The sequence below is a fragment of the Scyliorhinus canicula genome, chromosome 11 (genome assembly GCF_902713615.1).
Source record: "Scyliorhinus canicula chromosome 11, sScyCan1.1, whole genome shotgun sequence".
Classification (NCBI taxonomy): Eukaryota; Metazoa; Chordata; class Chondrichthyes; order Carcharhiniformes; family Scyliorhinidae; genus Scyliorhinus; species Scyliorhinus canicula.
Genome location: NC_052156.1, coordinates 99,277,747 through 99,305,404, shown reverse-complemented (window position 1 = coordinate 99,305,404; position 27,658 = coordinate 99,277,747). Strand labels below are relative to the sequence as shown.

At 46.4% G+C, this 27,658-nt stretch overlaps 1 protein-coding gene across 1 annotated transcript in view; it reads left to right on the top strand.

The window, feature by feature from the left end:
- The window catches only part of LOC119973221 (dynein heavy chain 3, axonemal-like), a 714,697-nt gene that overhangs the window by 278,217 nt on the left and 408,822 nt on the right, over window positions 1–27,658 (top strand). The window contains exon 21 of the mRNA XM_038810887.1: window positions 9,755–9,892. Within this exon, the coding sequence (XP_038666815.1) occupies window positions 9,755–9,892 (138 nt within the window). The remainder of the gene's footprint in view (window positions 1–9,754; window positions 9,893–27,658) is intronic.

Here is a 27,658-nt window from a genome sequence, read left to right as displayed (position 1 = left end):
CCACGATCCTGCCCATGCTCTCAAGCCGGTCTGACACAAACAACAGGTTGTCCATGTATAGCGATATCCAAAGTTCTCCACTCCCCCTCACAATCCCCCGCCACTCAGTAGGTCCCCTCAGAGCCATCACCAAGGGTTCAATCAGCAAAGCAAATAGCAACAGTGACAGTGGACATCCCTGTCTCGTACCTCTGTATAGCTCAAAATTTTGTGAACTCAATCCATTCGAGGCAACACGTGCCACTGGAGCTGTATATAACAAGCGCACCCATGCCACAAAATTCAGTCCAAATCCAAACCTGTCCAAAGTTTCAATTAAGTACCTCCACTCCACCCAGTCGAAGGCCTTCTCTGCATCCATGGAGAAAACAGCCTCCGGCACGTGCCCCCTCAATGGAATCATTATCATGTTTAAAAGCTTCTTAATATTACTCGAGCCCTGTCTGCTTTTTATAAAACCCGTTTGGTATTCTGCTACCAACTCCCTCCATCCTTCTCACCAACACCTTGGCCAGCAACTTCACATCAGAATTTAACAACAAAATGGGTCTATATGACCCACACTCCAACAGATCTTTTCCACTTTTCGAGATTAATGTAATCAGTGCCTGTGTTAATGTTATCACCAAATTTACAGTGCAGAAGGAGGCCATTCGGCCTATTGAGTCTGCACCGGCTCTTGGAAAGAGCACCCTACTTAAGCCCACACCTCCACTCTATCCCCGTAACCCAGCAACCCCATCAAACCTAACGGCAATTTAGCATGACCAATCCACCTAAACTGCACATCGTTGGACTGTGGGAGGAAACAGGAGCACCTGGAGAAAACCCACGCAGACACGGGGGAACGTGCAGACTCCGCATAGACAGTGACCCATGCAGGAATCAAACCTGGGACCCTGGTACTGTGAAGCCATAGTGCTAACCACTATGCTACCGTGCTGCCCTTCCCCCCACCACAGTAACTCTCGCTTCTCCACAACTTTGTTAAACATCACCAACAAGTGCGGAGCCAATTCTGTCACAAAAGCCTTGCAGAACTCTGTCGGAAAGCCATCTGGCTCTGGTGCCTTCCCTGACTTTATTCCCCTAATACTTTCAATCACCTCTCTCAGGCTCAATTGTTCTTCCAATTTTTGCCTCTTCTCCTCCTCCAGCCTTGGGAATTCCAAACTATCTAGGAACCTTCCCATGTCCCCTCCCGTTCTATCTGGTGCTGCCCAATATAACTTCTCATAGTATCTCTGAAACGCATCATTTATTTTTCCCGATTCTGATACCACATCATCCTCTTCCTTCCTACTTTCAAAGTTTCTCTGGATGCAGCCTGCTTTCTTAACTGGTGGGTCAGCATACTGCTCGTCTTCTACTGCTACTTGTATTGTACCCCGCTTGCCCGTCTTAACTGCCCTACTGCCTTCCCTGTCGTCAGCCTATCAAACTGCCCTGTAACCTCTATCACACAGCTAGCAGCTCCTTTGTAGGCCCCCGCATATCTCTTGTCCACCTCAATTATCTCCTCCAACAACCATCTGTATTTTCTCCTCCGCCTTCTGTCTCTATGCGCTTTAAATGAAATAACCTCCCTTGGACCAGTCTTCAACGCCTCCCAAAAAGTGGCCGCTGACACCTCCCCGTCTGGTTAATGTCCACATACTTCTCAATTAACGATGTCACCTTCTCACAAAAAAACATGTCTGCCAAAAGATCCGAGTCAAACCTTCAACCCAGCCTCTGCACAACTGAGTTTCACCTCCACCCAATGTGGCGCATGGTCAGATATTACAATCCCATGTATTCTGCCTCCACCACCCGAACAACATCGCCCGGCTCACCACAAAGAAATCAATCCTCAAGTATGCCTTATGTACGTGTGAGAAGGAATACTCCTTCTTCCCCGGATTCCTAAACCTCCACGGATCAATTATTCCTATTTGTTCCATAAACCCTTCCAGCTCCTTTGCCATCTTCAGCCTTTCTATTGACTTGGGGCATGACCTGTCCACCCTCGGCACCATCACACAAATGAAATCTCCGTCCATAATCAGCTGGTATGTATCTAGGTTTGGGATCACTCCCAGCAGGCTCTTTATAAACCCCACATTATCTCAATTTATATATATGTTGACTAGCACCTCTGCCGTCCCCTCCAGCACTCCACTCACTATAATATATCTCCCTCCCGGGTTCCTTACCTCCCCAGCTCCCACAAACCGCATTCTCTTATTCATCAAAACGGCCACCCTCCGTGCCTTCGAGTCAAACCCCACATGGAATACTTGTCCCTCAGCCGAATCTGATCCTTAACTCTGAGGTGTGTCTCCTGTAGGAAGATCACCTCCACCTTCAAACCCTTCAGGTGTGCAAAGGCTCGGTCCATTTAGCCCACGAACATTCCATGAAACAAATCTTATTGGGGGTCTGCACCTCCATTCTCCTCCGTCATCCTCAATCGGCCCAGTCTCTCCTAATACAGTACTACATTGGGCCCATCCAAGGTGGCCCCCTCTTTGTCCATGACCATGCTTGATCTCCACCTCATTGCAATTTTCTCTAACATGTCTCTCTCCACCCTCTGCTGTGTCCCTTCCCCCTCTGCCGTGTCCCCCACCTTCCCTCCTCCTCACATTCACCCCCCCAACCAGTCCTCTCAGCCTCCTCCCCTTTCACACCTCCGTTCACTAGTATTGCCTGCCAGTGTGACAGCTTCCACTTGGAAATCTCTTTTTCCTCTTACATTTCACCCCCCCCCCCCCCACCCCCCCAGATGCCCACAGCGCGAAGGAAAAGGGACCGAAGTAACAATCGGCACCCTCCAGAAAACAAAGAAACACAACAAACAGCCGGGGGGGGGGGGGGGGGGGGGGGGGGGGAGAGAGAGAGAGAGAGAGTACCCCATACGATGCTTATAAACCTGTAACTTGAAACAGAAAATACAACTTGAAGAACTATCAACGACAAACAGGACCCAAAGAATTCCCCAACCCTCTGATAACAAACAATAACTGTGCCCTTTAATTTTTCCAGATGCAAACTCCCTTCTTTTACATCAACTCTTAGATCTCCTCAGCTTATGGTCTCTTATGAATTTGTTCGCCTCTTCTAGCCTCCCCGAACAGTCGCCGGAATGTGGCGACTAGGGGCTTTTCACAGTAACTTCATTGAAGCCTACTCGTGACAATAAGCTATTCTCATTTTTTTTCATTTCATTTCAAGATTGTATTCCCGGCCTTCGAAGGTGACCCAGTTTTGCAGGGTGTAAAACCCCACATTAAATTTTCCTCCAGTATAGGACCGCCTTGGCCTTGTTGAAGCCCGCACGTCTCTTTGCCAGCTCTGTCCCTATGTCCTGGTAAATGCTAATCCGGTTACCTTCCCATTCGCAATCACGTTTCTCTTCGGCCCAATGCAACATTATTTCCTTTTCCAAAAATTGTGAATATGCACAATAATTTCCCGTGGCTGCTCCCCCACTCTCGGCCTTTGCCTTCAGGACCTGTGCACCTGAACTCCTTGCCCCACCAGCCCGGCCAACATCTTTGTTACATACTTCGTGGCGCTCATCCCCTCCACACCTTCTAGCAGCCCCACGATTCGGAGATTCTATAGCCTGGATCTATTTTCATGTTCCTCGACCCTAATCTTGAGTGATTTACATAGATCCCCCAGGGCTCCCACCTCCACCTCCAGGGATACAATCTGGTCACTTTTGATCGGAAACCACTTACTTTTTTGATCGGGGAGTGCACTGTTTAAAACTTTTGCGGCCCTTTTTTTCCATCAGAGAAACCCGTCAGCAGGATTTAAATTGCCAAAATCTTTGTTCCCGAGTTGGAGCCATCCTGTGTGCAGCCACTTATGCCACAACCACCATCGGAAGTCTAGTGCAGTGCATCTTGTAGCTGGTACACACGCTGCCACTGTTCGTCGGAGGTGGAGGGTTTTGAATGTTTGTGAAAGGGGGAGCAATCAAGCGGGCTGTATTATCCTAGTTGGTGCCCTGGTAGCCACAGTATTAATATGGCTAGTCCACTTCAGTTTCTGATCAATGGTAACGCTCAGGATGTTGGTCGTGGGGGATTCAGCAATGGTAATGCCATTAAATGTCATGGAGCGGTAGTTAGATCCTCTCTTGTAGGAGATGATGATGTGGATGTGCCGGCGTTGGACTGGGGTGGGCACAGTAAGAAGTCTTACAACACCAGGTTGAAGTCCAACAGATTTGTTTCGAATCACTAGCTTTCACAGTGCAGTTCCTTCCTCAGGTGAAACTTGCAGGAGATTTCATAGAATTTCATAGAATTTATTTCATAGAATTTACAGTGCAGAAGGAGGCCATTCGGCCCATCGAGTCTGCACCAGCTCTTGGAAAGAGCACCCTACCCAAGCAAATACCTCCAACCTATCCCCATAACCCAGTAACCCCACCTAACACTAAGGGCAATTTGGACACTAAGGGCAATTTAGCCTGGTCAATCCACCTAACCTGCACATCTTTGGACTGTGGGAGGAAACCGGAGCACCCGGAGGAAACCCACGCACACACGGGGAGAACGTGCAGACTCCACACAGACAGTGACCCAAGCCGGGATTCGAACCTGGGACCCTGGAGCTGTGAAGCATTTGTGCTATCCACAATGCTACCGTGCTGCCCTCAATGGTCATTGCCTGGTACTTGTGTGGTGCGAATGTAATTTGCTGCTTGTCAGTCCAAGCCTGGATATAATCCAGATCTTGCAGGAATTGTGACATGGACTGCTTCACTATCTGAGGAGTCACGAATGGTGCTGAACATTGTGCAGTCATCCACAAACATCCCCACTTCTGACCTTATGATAGAAGGAAATCATTGATGAAGCAGCTGAAGATGGTTGGGCCGAGGACACTACCCTAAGGAACTCCTGCAGTGATGGACTGGAGCTGAGATGATTGACCTCCAACCTGCTCCTATCTTCTATGTATCTATGTAACCACCACAATCATCTTCCTGTGTTCCAGGTATGACTCCAACCAGTGGAGAGTTTTCCCCCTAATTCCCATTCACTCCAGTTTGGCTCCTTGATGCCATACTTAGTCAAATGCTGCCTTGGTGTCAAGGGCAGTCACTCACCTCAATTCTAGCATTCGGCTCTTTTGTTCATGTTTGAGCCAAGGCTGTAATGAGGTCAGGAGCCAAGTGACCCTGGTGGAACCCAAACTGAGCGTTCGTGAGCAGGTTATTGCTGAGTAAGTGCCGCTTGATAACACTGCTGACAATTCCTTACATCACTTTGCTGATGATGGAGAATAGACTGATAGAGCGGGAATTGGTTGGATTGGATTTGTCTTGTTTCTTGTGTACAGGACACACCTGGGCAATTTTCCACACTGCCAGGTAGATGCCAGTGTTGTAGATGTACAGCTTGTACAACATGGAACAGCTTGGCTAGGGGTGCGACATGGTCTGGAGAACAAGTCTTCAGCACTATTGCCAGAATATTGTCAGGCCCATAGTCTCTGCAGTATTCAGTACCTTCAGTCGTTTCTCAATATCACATGGAGTGAATCGTATTGGCTGAAGACTGACATCTGTGATGCTGGGGACCTCTGGGGGAGACCCGAGAAGGATCATCCACTCGGCACTTTTGACTGAAGATTGTTGCGACTGCCTCAACCTTGTCTTTTGCACATATGTACTGGGCTCCTCCATCATGGAGTATGGGGATATTTGTGGAGCCTCCTCCTCCAGTTAGTTGTTTAGTTGTCCATCACCATTCACGGCGGGATAAGGCAGGATGACACCTCATTTTTCGATATGCCTGGTGTTGCTCCTGGCATGCTCTCCTGCACTCTTCATTTGACCAGGATTGATCCACTGGCTTGGTGGTAATGGTGGGGTGGGGTATATGCCAGGCCATGAGGTTGCAGATTGTGGTTGAATACAATTCTGCTGCTGTTGATGGCCCACATCACCTCATCAATGTCCAGTCTCGAGCTGCTAGATCTGTTCTAAGTCTATCCCATTTAGCATGCCTGAGCTACTTGTGCCACTTTTAGGATTCAATGCATGTATGTTCCTACTTCAAATTCTTCTGAAATTCTATTTTTCTTCTTATGACCAAACAGAAAACTGACCTTTTTGCAGAGAACTCAGTTTGCTCCTAAACACACGAGGGGTTTGCTAACTGTGCCGGGCTGCACCACTTCCTTTGCGTATATCTATATGCTGACCACCTTCTGCCTCCATCTCTCCTTTGTGTCCGCAGATCTTCTTTATGTCTGCCAACTCCACAGCCTCTGGTCTTAACTTCTTTATTGTTGGAGTTGCTTCAAGGTCAAGGGTCATCAGGTCCATCATTATCCAAGAAAGTTAAATTCTTAAAAACAGTCATAAAATCCGTAGACATTTGAAAGGATTTATGGATTTTCATTACTATATGGTTTCTGGATCAAAGGTCCTCATAGCAGCACGGCAGAGAATGACACAGCATGACACAAGTGAACACGATACAGCACAATAGGATGCAGCAGAGCCTTCTGATTTATTCACCATTAAAAAAAAGCAAATGTTAAAATCTACTTTCTTTGCAACTCACAACTCCTCTTGGTATTTAATGACGCAGTTCAGTATTTTCTATATTTGTCTCAGGTCATAAATCGTGGTTGACTCTTAAATGCTTCCTGATGTGGTTGAGCAAGCCACTCAGTGCAAAGACAGTTAGGGATCGACAACAAATGCTGGTCCTGCATCATCACCCATGAAAGAATAAAGGAGGGGGAAGTGGCTGTCGAGAGAGTGGATGCATTGGTTATAGTCTTCCAAAGCTCCCTGGTATCTGGAAAGGTCCCAGTGGATTGGGAAATTGCAAAAACACCTCAGGAGAGAGATAGAAAGCACAAAACTCTAGGCCAGTTAGTCTGACATCTATCTGGGAAATGCTCAAATTTATTATTAAGGAATTAGTAGCAGTACATTTATAAATCATCATACAATCAGGCTTGGTCAACATCAACATGATTTTGTGAAAGGGAAATCGTATTAGAGTTATTACAGGATGTAACAATCAGCATTTCAAAAGGTGTACTGGTGGATCAAGTTTATTTGCATTTCCAGCAGACATTTGATAAGTTGCCACATAAAAGGTTCATTAGGTCAGAGTTTGTGGTGTTGCAGGTGATATCCTGGAGTCATAAAAGTCCACAGCACAGCAAAAGCCTTTCTGCCCACCGTGTCTGCGCCAATCAAAAGCAACCCAACATGTGACCCATAGCCAAGTGTGTGCAATAGTTTGATATCAGCGAACAGTGTAGAATAGTGTGATATCAGTAACAGTGTGTACAATAATTTGATATCAGTGAACGGAGTGTATAATGGTTTAACATCAGTGAATAGTGTGTATAAGTGTGATGTCAGTGAACAATGTGTACAATAGTTTGATGCCAGTGAACTGTGTGTACAATAGTTTGATGTCTGCGAACAGTGTGTAGAATAGTTTGATGTCAGTGAACAGTGTGTACAATAGTTTGATATCAGTGAACAGTGTGTACAATAGTTTGATATCAGTGAACAGTGTGTACAATAGTTTGATATCAGTGAACAGTGTGTACAATAGTTTGATGTCAGTGAACAGTGTGTACAATAGTTTGATGTCAGTGAACAGTGTGTACAATAGTTTGATGTCAGTAACAGTGTACAATAGTTTGATGTCAGTAACAGTGTGTACAATAGTTTGATGTCAGTAACAGTGTGTACAATAGTTTGATGTCAGTAACAGTGTGTACAATAGTTTGATGTCAGTAACACCGTGTACAATAGTTTGATGTCAGTAACAGTGTGTACAATAGTTTGATGTCAGTAACAGTGTGTACAATAGTTTGATGTCAGTAACACCGTGTACAATAGTTTGATGTCAGTAACAGTGTGTACAATAGTTTGATATCAGTAACAGTGTGTACAATAGTTTGATGTCAGTAACAGTGTGTACAATAGTTTGATGTCAGTAACAGTGTGTACAATAGTTTGATGTCAGTAACAGTGTGTACAATAGTTTGATGTCAGTAACACCGTGTACAATAGTTTGATGTCAGTAACAGTGTGTACAATAGTTTGATGTCAGTAACAGTGTGTACAATAGTTTGATATCAGTGAACAGTGTGTACAATAGTTTGATGTCAGTAACAGTGTGTACAATAGTTTGATATCAGTGAACAGTGTGTACAATAGTTTGATGTCAGTAACACCGTGTACAATAGTTTGATGTCAGTAACAGTGTGTACAATAGTTTGATATCAGTAACAGTGTGTATAATAGTTTGATGTCAGTGAACAGTGTGTACAATAGTTTGATATCAGTAACAGTGTGTACAATAGTTTGATGTCAGTAACAGTGTGTACAATAGTTTGATATCAGTGAACAGTGTGTACAATAGTTTGATGTCAGTAACACCGTGTACAATAGTTTGATGTCAGTAACAGTGTGTACAATAGTTTGATATCAGTAACAGTGTGTATAATAGTTTGATGTCAGTGAACAGTGTGTACAATAGTTTGATATCAGTGAACAGTGTGTACAATAGTTTGATATCAGTAACAGTGTGTATAATAGTTTGATGTCAGTGAACAGTGTGTACAATAGTTTGATATCAGTAACAGTGTGTACAATAGTTTGATGTCAGTAACACCGTGTACAATAGTTTGATGTCAGTAACAGTGTGTACAATAGTTTGATATCAGTAACAGTGTGTATAATAGTTTGATGTCAGTGAACAGTGTGTACAATAGTTTGATATCAGTAACAGTGTGTGCATAATGTGATGTCAGTGAACAGTGTGTACAATAGTTTGAAGAGTGAACAGCATGTACAATAGTTTGATATCAGTAACAGTGTGTACAATAATGTGATGTCAGTGAAGTGTGTACAATAGTTTGATATCAGTAACAGTGTGTACAATAGTTTGATATTAGTGAAGTTTGTACAATAGTCTGATATCAGTAACTGTGTACAATAGTTTGATATCTGTGTGTACAAAGGTTTAATATCATTGAACAGTGTGTACAATTGTTTAATAGGAAATAGTGTGTACAATAGTTTGATGTCAGCAAACAGTGTGTACAATAGTTTGATGTCAGCAAACAGTGTGTACAATAGTTTGATGTCAGCAAACAGTGTGTACAATAGTTTGATGTCAGCAAACAGTGTGTACAATAGTTTGATGTCAGCAAACAGTGTGTACAATAGTTTGATGTCAGAAAACAGTGTGTACAATAGTTTGATATCCGTGAACGGTGTGTACAATAGTTTTATGTCAGTGACCAGCGTGTACAATAGTTTGACGTCAGTAAAAATGTGTGTGTACAATAGTTTGATGTCAGTGACCAGCGTGTACAATAGTTTGATGTCAGTAGCAATGTGTGTACAATAGTTTGATATCCGTGAACGGTGTGTACAATAGTTTTGTCAGTGACCAGCGTGTACAATAGTTTGATGTCAGTAACAATGTGTGTGTACAATAGTTTGATGTCAGTGACCAGCGTGTACAATAGTTTGATGTCAGTAGCAATGTGTGTACAATAGTTTGATGTCAGTGACCAGCGTGTACAATAGTTTGATGTCAGTAGCAATGTGTGTACAATAGTTTGATGTCAGTGACCAGCGTGTACAATAGCTTAATATCAGTGAACACTGTGTACAATAGTATTATATCAGTGGACTGTGTATACAATAGTTTGATATGACTGATGGTTTGATATCCCTGACTCCCCTGTTCTCCTACAGGTTTTGTTCCGACCTGTGGCTATGATGGTCCCGGATTATGCTCTCATTGCTGAAATCTCTCTCTACTCCATGGGATTTGTTAGCGCTCGAATCCTTGCTGCAAAAATCGTTGCAATGTATAGGCTCTGCTCCGAGCAGGTACAAACTACTTTGTAACAAAGTTAATGATTCTGTTATTAATACATTTACTTTTCCTTTGTTAATGATTTCAGTTAAAGCTACTTTATCTGGGACATGGATCCAGGCATAAACTCCATGCCAACTCATGACCTGCACCTACCCGTATGACCCTTATAGCGATTACCAACCTTTTGCCAATTCATGCCAAACTGTACCCCCCACCCATCACGCTTTTCCCATTTATCCTCCATGTCTACTTACCCAGTGTCCAGTATAGGTTGACTTCAGGAGACATGCTGAGATAAAATAATGGGCGGAATTTTCCCATTTTGGCAGAGTGATGCCGCGGGTGGGAAAAACAATGTGGAATCTGCTGGGCACAACAGCGGCTTTCTTCATCGTATCGGTCAGCTGACAGCTGAAATTAAGTGAAGGTGTGGGTCTCATTATGTAATAGTGGCAGGGGATTCTCTGTTGGAGCCCGTCCTGCCAGAAACCTCGGTTTTAAAAGATTAGGCACCCTTTAAAAAGGGCACTTCAATACAAAAATTAAAACTAGAAGCCTCTCAAACACCACTACCTTGAACACACTGAGTAGTATCAGGGGGCAATGTCCAGAAAGTGCCTGGGGGCAGTCCTCGGGCATGACCCTCTCGCCGCCTAAGGGATGCACTTACCTGAACTCCTCTGGCAGATTCTGCTCACCAAGTGCACGCTGTGGGAGACCGGTCATAATTCAGGTTGGGACGCACGCCAATGGATTATGTAACGGGGGGATGGGGGGTAATTATCAGGCGTAGAGGCATCATAATCATATGTTAAACATTGAATGTCAGGGTTCCTATTACGTCAGTGGAGAGGGGCAGGGACAATTGCAACAGGAAATCCCGCCAGTGTACATCAAGCTTTGGGCCTCTCACAGGATTTTCCTGTTATTTAACACACCTCCAATGCATCGAAAAACACATTCAAGAAATTCCAGTGAAGGTCCCAGCAAGAGAAACAATGGGAGGAAGAGTCGCTGTAAAATCCCACAAGTATTGATTATGCTGTCTTCTACGTCTGAAAGTTTCACCTTGAAGCCATTCTTGCAGAAACTTAAATTAACTGCAGGAAATTTGCATGAGTTTCTCTTTGCAATGGGGATGGAGTTACATTAATGAACGAGCCAGGACACTGGACAGAAATGTGAAAGAATCAGTGCAGAACATTAAGGAAACTTGACCACAGTGTTAGTCACCTTTGCCTGAATCTCCTTGATCTTTTATGGTGAAAATTGGCACTAGGCTGGAGGTTTGATCCACTTTATTGTTTTGCTATTTTTCCAATTCATTTCAAGTCAGTAAATTACAGGTGGAACACTTACGTTCATCCATTGGGCAGGATTTTCTACACAACCCTCCACGTGGCAGTGGAGGTGGCACGCCATTGGCCAGCTGCAGGATCTTCTGACCCACCGTTGTCAATGGGGTTTCCATTGGCTATTGGCTACAGGAATAGTGCCAGAGGACTGGAGGATAGCAAATGTGGTCCCTTTGTTCAAGAAGGGGAGTAGAGATAACCCCGGTAACTATAGGCCGGTGAGCCTCACGTCTGTTGTGGGTAAAGTCTTGGAGAGGATTATAAGAGATACGATTTATAATCATCTAGATAGGAATAATATGATTAGGGATAGTCAGCATGGTTTTGTGAAGGGTAGGTCATGCCTCACAAACCTTATCGAGTTCTTTGAGAAGGTGACTGAACAGGTAGACGAGGGTAGAGCAGTTGATGTGGTGTATATGGATTTCAGTAAAGCATTTGATAAGGTTCCCCACGGTCGTCTATTGCAGAAAATACAGAGGCTGGGGATTGAGGGTGATTTAGAGATGTGGATCAGAAATTGGCTAGTTGAAAGAAGACAGAGGGTGGTGGTTGATGGCAAATGTTCATCCTGGAGTTCAGTTACGAGTGGCGTACCACAAGGATCTGTTCTGGGGCCGTTGCTGTTTGTCATTTTTATAATGACCTAGAGGAAGGCACAGAAGGTTGGGTGAGTAAATTTGCAGACGACACTAAAGTCGGTGGAGTTGTAGACAGTGTGGAAGGATGTTGCAGGTTACAGAGGGACATAGATAAGCTGCAGAGCAGGGCTGAGAGGTGGCAAATGGAGTTTAATGTAGAGAAGTGTGAGGTGATTCACTTTGGAAAGAATAACAGGAATGCGGAATATTTGGCTAATGGTAAAATTCTTAGCAGTGTGGATGAGCAGAGGGATCTCGGTGTCCATGTACATAGATCCCTGAAAGTTGCCACCCAGGTTGATAGGGTTGTGAAGAAGGCCTATGGTGTGTTGGCCTTTATTGGTAGAGGGATTGAGTTCCGGAGCCATGAGGTCATGTTGCAGCTGTACAAAACTCTGGTACGGCCGCATTTAGAGTATTGCGTACAGTTCTGGTCGCCTCATTATAGGAAGGACGTGGAAGCTTTGGAACGGGTGCAGAGGAGATTTACCAGGATGTTGCCTGGTATGGAGGGAAAATCTTATGAGGAAAGGCTGATGGACTTGAGGTTGTTTTCGTTAGAGAGAAGAAGGTTAAGAGGTGACTTAATAGAGGCATACAAAATGATCAAAGGGTTAGATAGGGTGGACAGTGAGAGCCTTCTCCCGCGGATGGAGGTGGCTAGTATGAGGGGACATAGCCTTAAATTGAGGGGTAATAGATATAGGACAGACGTCAGAGGTAGGTTTTTTACGCAAAGAGTGGTGAGGCCGTGGAATGCCCTACCTGCAACAGTAGCGAACTCGCCAACATTGAGGGCATTTAAAAGTTTATTGGATAAGCATATGGATGATAATGGCATAGTGTAGGTTAGATGGCCTTTAGTTTTTGACTTCCCATGTCGGTGCAACATCGTGGGCCGAAGGGCCTGTACTGCGCTGTATTGTTCTATGTACCTTCTATTGTTCGATTCCCGGCTGGGTCACTGTCTGTGTGGAGTCTGCATGTCCTCCCCGTGTGTGCGTGGGTTTCCTCCGGGTGCTCCGGTTTCCTCCCACAGTCCAAAGATGTGCGGGTTAGGTGGATTGGCCATGCTAAATTGCCCTTAGTGTTCTAATGAAAGTAAGGTTAAGGGGGGTGTTGTTGGGTTACGGGTATAGGGTGGATACGTGGGTTTGAGTAGGGTGATCATGGCTCGGCACAACATTGAGGGCCGAAGGGCCTGTTCTGTGCTGTACTGTTCTATGTTCTATGTTCTACCCCTCGCTGCCAGGAAACCCACGGTGGGGGTGTGCCATCCACCTCGAGTGGCTACAGCTGCTCTCTGTAGCCTGGCCTGGCTTGGATAGAGCTCCAACCTGGGACTGCATTTACACACTGCTTGTCTGCCTCCCTGGCCGGACGATCCCATCCGCGGGAACATCGGGAAAGTTCCGGCTCTCATGACTGTTTTCATTTAGACCTGTTGTAGATTGGTTTTGAACCAATAAAACTCATTCTATGAAAGGCAGCAAATGATAAACAGGAGCATTTAATTCCTTAACCTGTAATATTGGAGCCAGTGTCAGCATTGGGCTAGACAAATACTTTATATAGGGAGAGAGACAAAGATATAGATAAAGGTACATAAGATGGCCGAAAGAGAGTGGGGATATAGAAGCAAAAAGAGACAGAGTCTGAAGCCACTGTTCCCTAATCCATAGAACAGCGTCAAAGGAGGTCACCTGGCCCATCGAGTCCAAACTGATCACCCAAAAGAGCACCCACCCAAGCCCACTCCCCCGCCCGATCCCTGCACATCCCTGGCCTCTAAGGGGCAGTTTAGCATGGCCAATCCACCTTGAGTGGCTGCAGCTGCTCTCTGTTGCTCAGTTTGCTGTGGTTTCCAGTGCTGGTTGCTGCTGAATTGCCTGGATGAAGGAGAAACGAGAGAGGGAGGATGACATTTGCTACTGTCTGGTTTATCTGAAGCTCACCGGATATTACAGGGAGCTGCAAGAGAGGGAAAGAAGTCTTTGCAGGTGAAGGTTTGGCCTGGCCTGGCTTGGATAGAGCTCCAGCCTGGGACTGGATTTACACACTGCCTGTCTGCCTCCCTGAATTTCCACAGCCTGCAAGATAACAAAAGAAGGGTCCAAGACTGTTTGCTACCTGTTCCATCTACAGGGCCCTTGGAGCTGGGACTGTTTGCAGTTTGCTGACTGTTTCGTCTGCAGAGCACTGGGGTCTGAGGCCTCCCAGCAAGCAGGAGGTTGCTGCAACACTGGGAAGGGGACGAAGAGGAGAGGAAGGTTGGTGCATCTGGACTTTCATCTGCCGATGACGCTGAGACGGAATAATATCCGTGGGCTGTTTTGCTGGGCTCCTGCTGGGCTGAAGACCCTGTGCCCCACCCACCCGCTGCTGGATCGAAGACCAGCCCGCAAGACTTCAAATTCATGGGACATTAACACCAACACTGGAGAAGGAGGGACCTGTTCTGATGGGACAGTCTTCATTTGAATCATACTGGGATCAGAGTCCTGGTAAATCGCACAACTAGTGTTGTAGATATTTAAATGGAATTGGGGTGCGGGGAGGGTTTAATTGCAGGGGAAATTAGAAAGCTAAAATTAAAGGAGGAGGTAGGTTAGCGATGTGGCAGATGGTCACCAGCAAATAAAGGTGAGGGACAGTACGGGTGAATATCTTTTTGCAACAAGAAACTATTAAAAAAAAGAGTAGAGAAATTTGACAAAGGAACAAATTTTAAAGCTATTTTATCTAAATGCACAGAGCACTTGCAACAAAAAGAGTTAACGCCGCAAATAGAGACGAAAGGGTATGATTTGGTGGCGATTACTGAGACATGGTTAGAAGGAGACCAGGTCTGGGAATTGAATATCCAAGGGTACTCAGTATTTCAGAAAGACGGGCAGAAAGGGAAAGGAGGTGGTGAGCTTTGCTGGTGAAGAAAGGGATCAGTGCTGTAATGAGAAATGGTATAAGCATTGGAGATCAAGATGTGGAATCCATCTGGGTAGATATAAGAAATAGCAAAGAGAAGAAGTCCCTAGTAGGAGTCATCCATAGGCACAACCACAGTTCCACAGAGGGGCACAGAATAAACCAGGAAATACTGGGGACCTATAAAAAAGGTACAGCAATGGATGATTTTAATATGCACATATACTGGATTAATCAAATTGGCAAGGGTAGCCTCAAGGGAACTTTAACTGAATGCGTTAGAGATTGTTTCTTGGAACAATATGTTGGGGAGCCAAGCAGGGAGCAGACTACTCTGGATTGGTATTGTGTAATGTGGAGGGATTAACTGAAGACCTCATAGTTAAGGATCCTCTGAGGAATAGTGACCATAGTATGATTTCTGTTTGGGGGCAAGAAAGTGAAGTCCCACACTAGCGTTCTGGAATTAAACAAAGGTAATACCATCGGCACGAGGACAGATTTAGCTCGAGGAGAGTGGGCAGGAAGGCTAAAAGGTCGGACAGCTGATGAGCAGTGGCAGTTGTTTAAGGAGATACTCAATTCCTCACAACTAAAATATATTCCAGAGAGGAACAAAGATGGTAAGAGGGGTAAAAAAAAAATCCATGGCTAACCAAGGAGGTTAAGGACAATATGAAGACAAAAACTAAGGTATACCATGTTGAAAAGGCCAGTCGCAGACTAGATGATTGGGAAACTTTCAAACATAATAATACAGTAGTCCCCCGTTATACCGCGCTCCGCAATACCGCGGTTCGCGATATACCGCGGGGGGGCTTATGGACCCCAACTGTCAGTTGTGTCAATTTCAGCGGCCGGCTCACTTTGATCCGGAGAGGGAAGCTGCTCTCTCACTGAAACAATCAGCCGGCCGCTGAAATTGACACTGCCGGCTGCTCTCTCCCTCCAATCAGTACCCCAGCAGCCACAGCCTGTACCTCAGCAGCCACGGCCTGCACCCCAGCAGCCACGGCCTGAACCCCAGCAGCCACAGCCTGCACCCCAGCAGCCACAGCCTGCACCCCAGCAGCCACGGCCTGAACCCCAGCAGCCACAGTACCCCAGCAGCCACGGCCTGAACCCCAGCAGCCACAGTACCCCAGCAGCCACAGCCTGAAGCCCAGCAGCCACAGCCTGAACCCCAACTACAGAGGGGAGGGGCGATGTGAGACCATGCTGGTCTTGCAGAGGCCCGTATGACCTCCTCCTGTGTTCTCTGCTCTCTCCCTCCAATCAGCCGGCAGTGTCAATTTCAGCGGCCGGCTCACTTTGATCCGGAGAGGGAAGCTGCTCTCTCACTGAAACAATCAGCCGGCCGCTGAAATTGACACTGCCGGCTGCTCTCTCCCTCCAATCAGAAACATTAAAACTTAAAAGTTGGATTGGAGGGAGAGAGCAGCGGGCAGTGTCAATTTCAGCGGCCGGCTGATTGTTTCAGTGAGAGAGCAGCTTCCCTCTCCGGCCGCTGAAATTGACACTGTTTTAATTAGATCCACGATGGGGGTTTTAAATTTATTTAAAAATCTATGCTAGCGCTTCCCATTGTGAGTCTACGGGGGTCTGACCTCTCCCCCCGCCCCCCGTAGACTCTCAATGGGAAGCGCTAGCATAGATTTTTAAATAAATTTAAAACCCCCATCGTGGATATCCGCGGCTCGGTTGCAACGCGGGTGGCTGTCTTGGACCCCAACACCCGCGTTATAAAGGGGGACTACTGTAATATTAATATTATTAGTGTCACAAGTAGGCTTACATTAACACTGCAATGAAGTTACTGTGAAAATCCCTTAGTCACCACACTCCGGCGCCTGTTCAGGTACACTAAGGGAGAATTCAGAATGTCCAATTCACCTAACAAGCATGTCTTTCAGGACTTGAGGAAGGAAAGCAGATCACCCAGAGAGTGCGCAGACTCCGCAGGCAGTGACCCAAGACGGGAATTGAACCCAGGTCCCGAGGGCTGTGACACAATAGTGCTAACCACTGTGCTACAGTAAAGGTTTTGAAAAAAGTTATAAAAAGAGCTGAATTTGTTTTTTAATTTAGAGCACCCAATTAAATTTTTCCAATTAAGGAGCAATTTAGCGTGGCCAATCGACCTACCCTGCATTGTTGGGTTGTGGGGTGAAACCCACGCAAACATGGGGAGAATGTACAAATTCCACATGGTCAGTGACCCAGAGCGGGGATCAAACCTGGGACCTCGGCACCGTGAGGCAACAGTGCTAACCTGTGCGCTGCCCTGGATTTGTTTACTGTCACGTATACTGAGGTACAGTGAAAAATATTTTTCTGCGATCAGCTCAAACAGATCATTTAGTACATGAAAAGAAAAAAAAATACATAATAAGGCAACAATGTAAATATATAACTAAAAGAGAAAAGTTAGTGATAATGTTAATGTTAGAATAAAATTTTAAAAGATTAGTACGATTATAAGAGATATAAAAAGAGGATCTGTTTGGGAGAGCTCGCAGAGGGTCACCACGCTCCGGCACCATCTTGAACCTGTCCAGGTCAACTTTGAACCAGTTCAAGATAAATTGTGAAAGAAAGCTAGCGCAAAATATCAAAAAGGATACCAAAAGCTTTCATAAATGCATAAAAGGGAAGAGAGTTGAACATAGAACATACAGTGCAGGAGGCCGCCATTCGGCCCATCGAGTCTGCACTGACCCACTTAAGCCTTCACTTCCACTTTATCCTTGTACCCCAATAACCACTCCTAACCCTTCCACCCTATCCCTGTACCCCTGTAACCCCTCCTTTTTGGTCACTAAGTACAATTTATCATGGCCAATTCACCTAACCTGCACATCTATGGACTGTGGGAGGAAACCAGAGCACCCGGAGGAAACCCACGTAGACACGGGGAGAACATGCAGACGCTGCACAGACAGTGACCCAGCAGGGAATCGAACCTGGGACCCTGGTACTGTGAAGCCACGGTGCTAGCCACTTGTACTACTGTGCTGCCCAAAGTTGCTAAAGTGTATGTTGATCCCTTCCTTGGAAGATTAAGCTGGAGAGTTAATAGTGGGTAACACAGAAATGGCAGAGATGCTAAATAAATATTTTGCCTCAGTTTTTACAGTGGAGGACTCTAGACCCATTGTTATAGGAACGGGTAATTCAGAGGTAATCGAAAGGGTGGAACTTAGAACAATCAGCATCAACAGGGAAACAATACTCAACAACTATTGGGATTGAAGAGAGATAGGGCCTGATGGCCTACATCCTAGGATCTTAAAGGAAATGGCAGCAGATATAGTGGAACCATTGATTATAATATTCCAAAATTCCCTGGACACAGGAAAGGTGAATGTAACGCTCTTATTCAAAATGCGAGGGAGGCAGAATGTTACAAATTACAGACCAGTTTGACTTCCTGTGACTGGGATGTGCTGAACAGTCGAACGTCAGGTGTCGCCCCTCCGAAAGACAGGATAACAGGCACTTTTAGCCAAACATAGCCCACAAAATTGAACAAAAACATCCCCTCACCTTAAACAATACAAAATACAGCAATGATGCCAGGAAGCAGCAGTTCAAGAGGCCGTAGAAATGGCAGCAAAGGACAGGAGCAGCGAGTAAGTGGATCAGAAGGTCAACAGGCCAAAGGGTCCCCGGCCACTCTTTTTCTCTCTCTCTCTCTCTCTCTCTCTCGACCAGCGACCCAAGAAACAAGCTCCCCCCCTCCACCCCACCCGTCAGGTGATGGATGGAAGACATTCCTTGTGGTGATTGTAGATCTGAGTAGATGCAATACAACTGAGCAAGCACTAGATGGAACACGGGAGAGCTATATATACACAGGGACAGGAAGTGATGACACACTTCACGGAAGGCAGAACTCGTAGCAGGACACCGACACAAGTAGGCAGCATTTGAGGTAACCGTAAGTTAAGCTCTGAAGAGAGAACAAATTCACAATAAAGCATCTTCTCCACCTTTGAGACTACGAGCTTTATTAAGACACGAGGAACAACACATGTTACCAGGAGTGGCTTCAGACGCTTACTACAGGTCAATTCAGCTGCAGATACAGAAAGAACAAAATGACATGGAAATTTCCTACTGGACATTGGACTTGGGAAGACATCGCTTATTCAAGGATGTGGCTTGGAACCCCACCTCAGCTGGACACGACCGGCAATGTAAGAAATGTCTGGAAAATGTTTAAACAAATGTTCGATTTTTATATCATAGCTAATGATGTAGCAGCAGCCTCAGACAAAATTAAAATAGCAATGCTCATCGTAGGACATGAAGCTAGGAAAGTATATAATGGATTTAAATACTCAAAAGATGAAGATAGCAACAACTTACAAACAATACTAAACAAATTTGAAGAGTACTGTAAGGAATTTGAACAGCACGGTATGCTCAGAGGCCAAACTGCACAGAGACTGAGTGATGCAAAACTCAAACAATCACGAAAAGAACAAGAAATCGCGAGTAAAAGTACAGATCAAAAAGAAGAAATAACTTGAATTTTTCACAAAGCCAAAATGCTGAAATCCAGTCCAGATTGAAAAGAAAAGGTAACTTACAACTTTCAGAAAGAAAAAAACGCTGAAATCCGCGATAAAATGGCGTCCGACCACATTTTACAGTCTCGGGCAGACAAAGAACTCAAATCTGCGTCTGAAGAAAACAGAGGTGTTCTGCGTGCGAAACAGAAGCCGCGCATGCGCAGTTACAATCACCCGTTTATCGTTCTGCGCATGCGTGGCTGGCGCAGTTTAAAAAAGTTTGTGTTGCTGATCATTATGCGCATGCGCAGGCAGTCTCAAAACGTTTTAGTCACGGATCGGTATGCGCATGTGCAAGCCGCGCATGCGCAGTGGACACAAAACCGCACAGTAAAGGCCGATTTGCGCATGCGCAATTGATTCCTACGCATGACGTCACGAGCGTCATGACGTCTGAGCATCCGGACCACGCCTACTTAAAAGGGAAATGCCCGATAATTGAAAACAAGATACTTAAAGCGGTAAAACCAAACTTTCTTGCCTCAGAAGACAAAAAAACGCCTGAACTTAAACCAGCAGTTAAAAACAACTCGCACAACACCCTGGAAAAAGCAGTCTGCATGACCCAAAGTGAAGAGAACAAAAAGAAATCCGAAACAAAAAAAGATGATTTGTTTTTCGAAGAATACTACTCAGACATGGCTGAGTTATTTGGATATGCTGATCACAGCATCAGCGACACGGTCGCAAAGCTCAACACGAATCTACTCGTGGTAGATGAATCCAAAACCATGGTGCCATGGCAGATCGTCGATACATTGGATGACAGCAATACCCAAGACGAAGACGACGCCACACAAAGAGCACAGAAAGACTCCACAGAGAGAGCGATGACAGGCTCCACAGTGAGAGTGATGAAAGACTCCAAAAGGGAAGCAAGCAAACACTCCCTGGCGAACACCATGCATGAACAAGACCATGAAGGTCAACCCGCCGTATCTGAGCAACCGCAAGCAGACTATGAAAGTCTACCAAGCTCACATAAACAAGGAGAAAACAATGTACATCTACCCACTGCATGCGAAAACAGTGACAAGGTGATCACACTCGACATACAGGAGGTACAGGATCACAGCGAGACTGTCAGTTCTCAGCCTGTCTGTACAGAAGCACAGAGTAGGGCCACCCAAGAGTCCAGTGAGACCACGCCAATAGAAACCATGCAGATTTTGACTCCAGAAGAGGAGCACCAAGAGTCCAGTGAGACCACATCAACAGAAACCATGAAGATTTTGACTCCAGAAGAGGAGCACCAAGAGTCCAGAGAGACCACGTCAAGTGAAATCATGAAGATTTTGACTCCGGAAGAGGAGCGCCAAGAGTCCGGAGAGACCACGTCAAGTGAAATCATGAAGATTTTGACTCCGGAAGAGGAGCACCAAGAGTCCAGAGAGACTGCGTCAAATGAAATCGTGAAGAATTGGACTCCAGAAGAGGAGCACCAAGAAAGCAAAGATGACGAATCAAATCCACCACAAATGACTGATGTCACCAGCATCAATGCAACATCAGATCATTCTCACAGTTCTCGAGACGAAACGTTCAATGCAACAGATTCCACAAAGGACACTCGCACCAAGAACTGTGACAATGACTCAAATTATCCACACGGGACACTCATTGAGCATAACAAGAAAAACAACAGCCAAAAGAAGCACAGCAGAAACAAGAACAACAACAGCACCAACAAAAACTACAAGCACAACGACAAAAACTACAAGAAGAACAACAAAACCAACAAGAAGCATAACAAAGATAGCGACAACAACAAAGACAGAAACGACAAAAACAGCAACAAGAACAGCAACGAAAACAACAAAGACAGGAACGACAGAAACAACAGCAATGAAAAGACTTGTACAAAATGGTACAACTCTGCGCATGAAGGACAATGCCACAGCACACTGCAAAACAATGACAAGACTACAAACATGCCATGGGATGACAACGAATCGCCCAAACTCACATCTGCTCCAGAACAAGCAAGCACACCAGCTTTCAAGGCAGATGACATAATAAATCGATACCACAAGCACAGAAAAAAGTCCATGTCAGTCAACATCAGTGGTTCGACCATGCAAACACCTCGGGATGACGCATTGGTTACTTAAAATAACAAGAACACCGACAACATTCACCACGTCAACAACAACAAAAGAAAAAACTCAGTGAACAAATTCATCAAGTTTGGACTCATAAATGTTTTTATTAAGATTGGACTCATAAATATAAATTGGCTTTGTAAAATATGCAATAGCACCATCACTTGTATAGATACACATATCATAAGTAACTGTTTTGTACAATTTTCTTTAACGATGTACAGAAGATATGTAAAGAAAAAAGGGGGGATGTGGTGATTGGAGATCTGAGTAGATGCAATACAAATGAGCAAGCACTAGAGGGAGCACGGGAGAGCTACAGGGACAGGAAGTGACGACACACTTCACGGAAGGCAGAACTCGTAGCAGGACACAGACACAAGCAGGCAGCATTTGAGGTAGCCGTAAGTTAAGCGAACAAATTCACAATAAAGCATCTTCTCCACCTTTGAGACTACGAGCTTTATTAAGACACGAGGAACAACACATTCCTCACCAGGGAACTGAAGGAGATGAGAGACGATACTAATGCAGAAATAAAGGTGGCGGAGGCGCTGCCGACCGTGTAAGTGGCCCTCAACAGTAATGGGAAGAGATTGGAGGCCCAGGGTAGCACAATAAAGGAGCTGGAGAAAGCTTTGACGGACCAGAGCGACCAAATCGTTGCCCCGGAGGCCAAAATTAAGAGGTTGGAGGTGACCCTGGGGAGTCTGAAAGGGAAGGTGGAGGACCAAGAAAATCGGTCCAGGCCACAGAACATCAGAATAGTGGGCCTGCCAGAAGGAATCGACAGGGACCTGACCGACTATGTGGCCCAAATGCTAGGTAACCTAATGGGGAAAGACAGCTTCCCCAAGCCGCCGGAGATCAACAGGGCTCACAGGTCGCTCCGGCCAAAATCCAAGGTGGGGATCAGCCGAGAGCAGTCATTGCCAAACTGCACAAGTACCAGGATCGGGAAAGGTTCAATCACTGGGCCAGACAAATGAAGCTTGCAGCTGTGAGACAGAAAAACTCAAGAGTATATCAGGGCTTTGGGGTGAACCTGGCAAAGCTCAGGGCATATTTTAATAAGACAAAATCAACCCTGTACAAATAATATTAAATTTGGGGTGCTGTACACAGTTAGGCTCTGGGTAATATACCAGGGAAAGGAACATTGCTTCGCTGCCCTGAAGAAGTGTACGGGTTTGTCCAAAAGAATGGACCTGACAGACAGCAAGAGAGACAGTGATAAGGAAGGCACAGAGGAGGCAGGGAAGGACTGCATGGCCTCATTATGAACAAGGGAACCAGTTTGCAGGGGGGGGGGGGGGGGGGGGGGGCGGCAGAGCACAGGAGACAGGGAGGAGGAGATAGAGGGGATACCAACAGAGCGGGCGTAAGAGAGGGTCAGACCGACCCCAGAAGGGGGGCCACCACACTGGCGGGAAAGCTAGCGCCAAGAGGTATATGGGGTGGGGAGGGCGTATCTCCCATCAGAGAGAAAGCATCTGGCAAAGGGGGGAGAGCACAACATCAAAGGGGGGAGCCATGATTTGTAGTTACCGGCGTTGGATTCACACCTCTTTAACCTATGATTATCCCTCTCCGACTGGACCTGTAAAGACTTAATTACCTGCAAAGAGTTGCATTCAAAGTATCATCTTGCATCCTTGGCTTTGTCTATATTTGTGGTCGTGGAACCCACCTCTTCACTCACCTGATGAAGGAGCTGCGCTCTGAACGCTAGTGATTCAAAACAAACCTGTTGGACTTAAACCTGGTGTTGTATGACTTCTTACTGTGCCCAACCCAGTCCAACACCAGCACCTCCACATCATGGCCCCTGGGACAACATGGAATTCGTAAAGAAGACCATGGCGGAAATCCCTGACATACATGCACACTGACTGGTCATATTGGGGGGGGGGGGGGGGGGAATAGAGACTCTAACTGTGTACAGGACCCACTGATGGACAGGTCAAACCCCAGAACGGGAAAACAGCAGGCATGGCTAGAGAACTGGGAACAAGTACAGAACAGATTGAGGTTGTGGACACAGGCAGTTCATGCACCAAGGTGAGAAGGAGTTTGTTTTCTTCTCGCAAGTACACAAGGTCTACACCTGTATCGACTTCTTTGTAGTGGGAAATTAGTGCTTCCAAAAATAGTAAGAGCGGAATACTTTGTCTTTGTAATCTCCGACCACCTCCGCACTACACGGATGTGAGGTTGGAGACGTGCCTTGCACACCACCACACATGGAGGCTTGACATGACTCTTCTGGTCGACAAGGTCTTCTGCCAGAAAACATCACAGGCCATAGGCGAGTACGTTCTGGGAGGCACTGAAGGCTGTGATTAAAGGAGAAATTATTGTCTATAAGACATGCAGAGACAGGGAAGAGACAGCGACTAGGCAGCAACTGATCGACTCCATTCTGGAGGTTGACAGAAGATAATCCAAGGCCCTGACCGTAGAGCTTCTGGCGGTGAGGAAAAAAAACACAAATGGACTTTAACCTGCTATCCACCAGGAAGGCAGTGCATCAATTCCGCCAACATGGAGCACCTTCTACAAGCATGGAAACAAGGCTAGCCGCCTGCTGGCCCACAAGTTGAGTTAGCAGGCAGCCAAGAGGGAAATAATAATAATCTTTATTGTCACAAGTAGGCTTACATTAACACTGCAATGAAGTTACTGTGAAAAGCCCCGAGTCGTCAAATTCCAGCACCTGTTCGGGTGCACAGAGGAAGAATTCAGAATGTCCAACTGACATAACAGTACATTTTTCAGGGCTTGTGGGAGGAAACCTGAGCACCCGGAAGAAACCCACGCAGACACAGAAGAACTTGCAGGCTCCGCACACAATCGAACCTGGGACCCTGGCGCTGTGAAGCAACAGTGATAACCACTGTGCTACGTGCCGCCATAGCGCTTGTGAAAGATAGCAGAGGCAGACTGGTAGCCGAACCAAAAAAAGGTCAACATAGCTTTTGGGGCCTTTTACAGTACATGTCCAAGCTCCTCGGCAGGGACTTGGGGATGAAACAGTTCCTCAATGGATTGGACATGCCAGTCGTTGGGGACGATAGGGGGGGGGGGGGGGGGGGGGGTGTGCTGGAAGCACCAATAGAATTCGGAGAGGTTATGGAGAGCATCAACTTCATACAGGCGGGGAAGGCGCCAGTACCCAACGGGTTCCCGGCGGACATCTACAGACAATTTGCAACGAACGGCACTGGCCCCGCACTTGCGGGAGTTGTTTGCAGACCTGCTTGCAATGGGCACCCTGTCTCTAAAGGTAATACAAGCCATCATATCGCTGATACCTATGAAAGAGAAAGACCCAACAGAATGAGGATCATTCAGACCCACTTCGCTGCTCAATGGGGATGTGAAAATACTCATGAAAGTCTGGGCAAGACATTAAAGAACTGTGTACCAGAGGTGGTCGCAGGGGGCCAGGCAGGCTTTGTTAAGGGTAGCCAGCTAACAGCAAGCATCAGACGACTGCTAAACGTGGTAATGACCCCATTCGAGGTGATCGTCTCCCTGGACGCAGAAAAGGCCTTCGAAAGAGTCAAGCGAATGTAACTCGTAGAGGTTTGGGCTAGGGACAAGGTTCACCTGATGGGTGAAACTACAGTACAATGTCCGCAGGACCAATGCATACAGACCAACACCACCAGCTCCAAATACTTCAGCTGCACAGAGGCACAAGGCAGGGATGCCCGCTGTTCCCATTCGTTTGCTCTGGCAATTGAGCCGTTGGTGATCGCTCTCAAGAGCGGCAAGAAGCTGGAAGGGAATCCAAAGAGGAGGCAGAGAGAACAGAATCTCACTCTATGCGGATGATGTGCTCCTCTACATCTCGGACCTGCAAAGCAGCATGGAAGGGATCATGCTGCCTTCTCAGCTACAAACTAAACCTGAGCAAGAGTGAAGGCTTCCCTGTGAACCCGAGAGAGGGAGGGACAGAGCGGGGGGCTACCATTCAAACTAGCCCAAAGCAAATTCTGCTTCAACTCTTCAAATTGCCCACATCTGGACATGGATCCACAAGAATGGACCTAGTGGGATGGGACACACCCCCGCTCTCCCTAGTGGGGAGGGTACAGAAAATCAAGATGAACGTACTGCCCAGGTTCTTCTTCCTATTCAGATCCATGCCAATTTGCATCCCCAAGGCCTTCTTCAACACGGTCGACAAAATGATCATGGTGTTTGTGTGAGGGTGTGGGGTAAGAACCCAAGGATCTCCAAAAAGGTCCTACAGCGAAGAAACACGGGAGGCCTGGTCCTCCATATCCTGCAGTACTACCACTGGGCAGCCACGGCGGAAAGAGCGAGGGGATGGGTGAAAGAACCAGATATGGAATGGCTGAGGATGGAGGAGAGCTCCTGCACAGGGATGCCCTTTGGGCCCTCGCAATGGCAGCACTCCCAACCCCATCAGTCAAACACTCAGCAAGCCCAGCGGTGGCAATTACCCTCAGAATCTGGAACCAGATGAGGCAGTAGCTCAGCTTGACCGAAATGTCCACCATGATTCTGATCTGCATCAGCCACAAGTTTGTGCCAGCCATGTTAGATGCCACCATTAAGAGGTGGAGACAGGATGGGAGATACTGACTGTTAGGGACTTTTACACAGAGGACAGGCTAGCGACCTTAGAGGAACTGACAGAGACTGCAGCTACTAACGGGAACGAACTGCAACACCTACAGGTTAAGAACTTTCTCCGCAAGGACCCACGGACCCCGAGACACACAATGTTAGAGGAGCTATTGGACGGGGTAATCTGGCAGAGGGGGACGCAGGGATCTGTATGTACTTTTCTTTGTTATTTTAGGATGGGAATAGAGGGATATGGATCCCGGAAGTGTACAAGATTTTAGTTTAGACGGGCAGCATGGTCGGCGCATGCCTGGGAAGGCCAAAGGGCCTTTTCCTGTGCTGTATTTTTCTTTGTTTTTCTTTGACTGTCAAAAAGGACAAGCTCCCCACTGGATGAAACACGGGAAAACTGGGATGAAGAATTAGGAATGGAAATAGGGTGAGGACTCTGGAGCGAAGCAGTGAACAGGCCAGCTTCACCTCCACTTGCGCCAGACTAAGCCTCGTGCAACTGAATGTGGTGCACAGAGCGCACCTAACAAGAACCTAAAAGAGCAGGTTCTTCCTGGAGGACAAATGTGAATGGCGCCAGGGAGGCCCGACCAACCACGTTTTGGGCATGCCCCAGATTGTCGGGTTCTGGACAGCCTTCTTTGAGACAATGTCCCAGATTGGCCTCACGGTAGCATGGTGGTTAGCATCAATGCTTCACAGCTCCAGGGTCCCAGGTTCGATTCCCGGCTGGGTCACTGTCTGTGTGGAGTCTGCACGTCCTCCCCGTGTGTGCGTGGGTTTCCTCCGGGTGCTCCGGTTTCCTCCCACAGTCCAAAGATGTGCGGGTTAGGTGGATTGGCCATGCTAAATTGCCCGTAGTGTAAGGTTAATGGTGGGGATTGTTGGGTTACGGGTATACGGGTTACGTGGGTTTAAGTAGGGTGATCATTGCTCGGCACAACATCGAGGGCCGAAGGGCCTGTTCTGTGCTGTACTGTTCTATGTTCTATTGTGGAGGTGAGGGTGGAGCCGTGTCTCGGGGTGGCAGACTTAGGGGTATCGGACCAGCCAGAACTATTCATGGAGAAGGGGCCGACACCCATGCCTTTGCTTGCCTCATCGCCCATCGAAGAATCCTGCTTGGCTGGTGATCAGAAGCACCAACCACAGCTGCAGACTGGCTGGCAGACTTGTCGGTCTCCGTCTGGAGCAGGTCAAATTCACAATCCGAGGGTCAGAGAAGGCCATTCAGCAACTTGATGCAGGATATGTTCAAAGCCAGGGGTGCATCGATACCAATGGAAATTTCTTGTATATTGTACCCGATGCACATACCCCTGTCTCTGTCTAATGTACTGAGTATAAACTTAAAAACATTGTTTAAAAAAAGAATTAACTCCCAATGGTGAATTCTTGCCAGTGCAATTGGTAGATTAGCCTTATCTTCTTTAAAAAGACCCAAGAGAGGTTTGTGGCCCATACCAATGGTAAAGTGCCTTTCATATACATACTGGTTAAACTTCTTTACCCCATAGACTATTGACAAGCCTTCGTTTTCAAATCAAACTGAGGCTTTTTCAG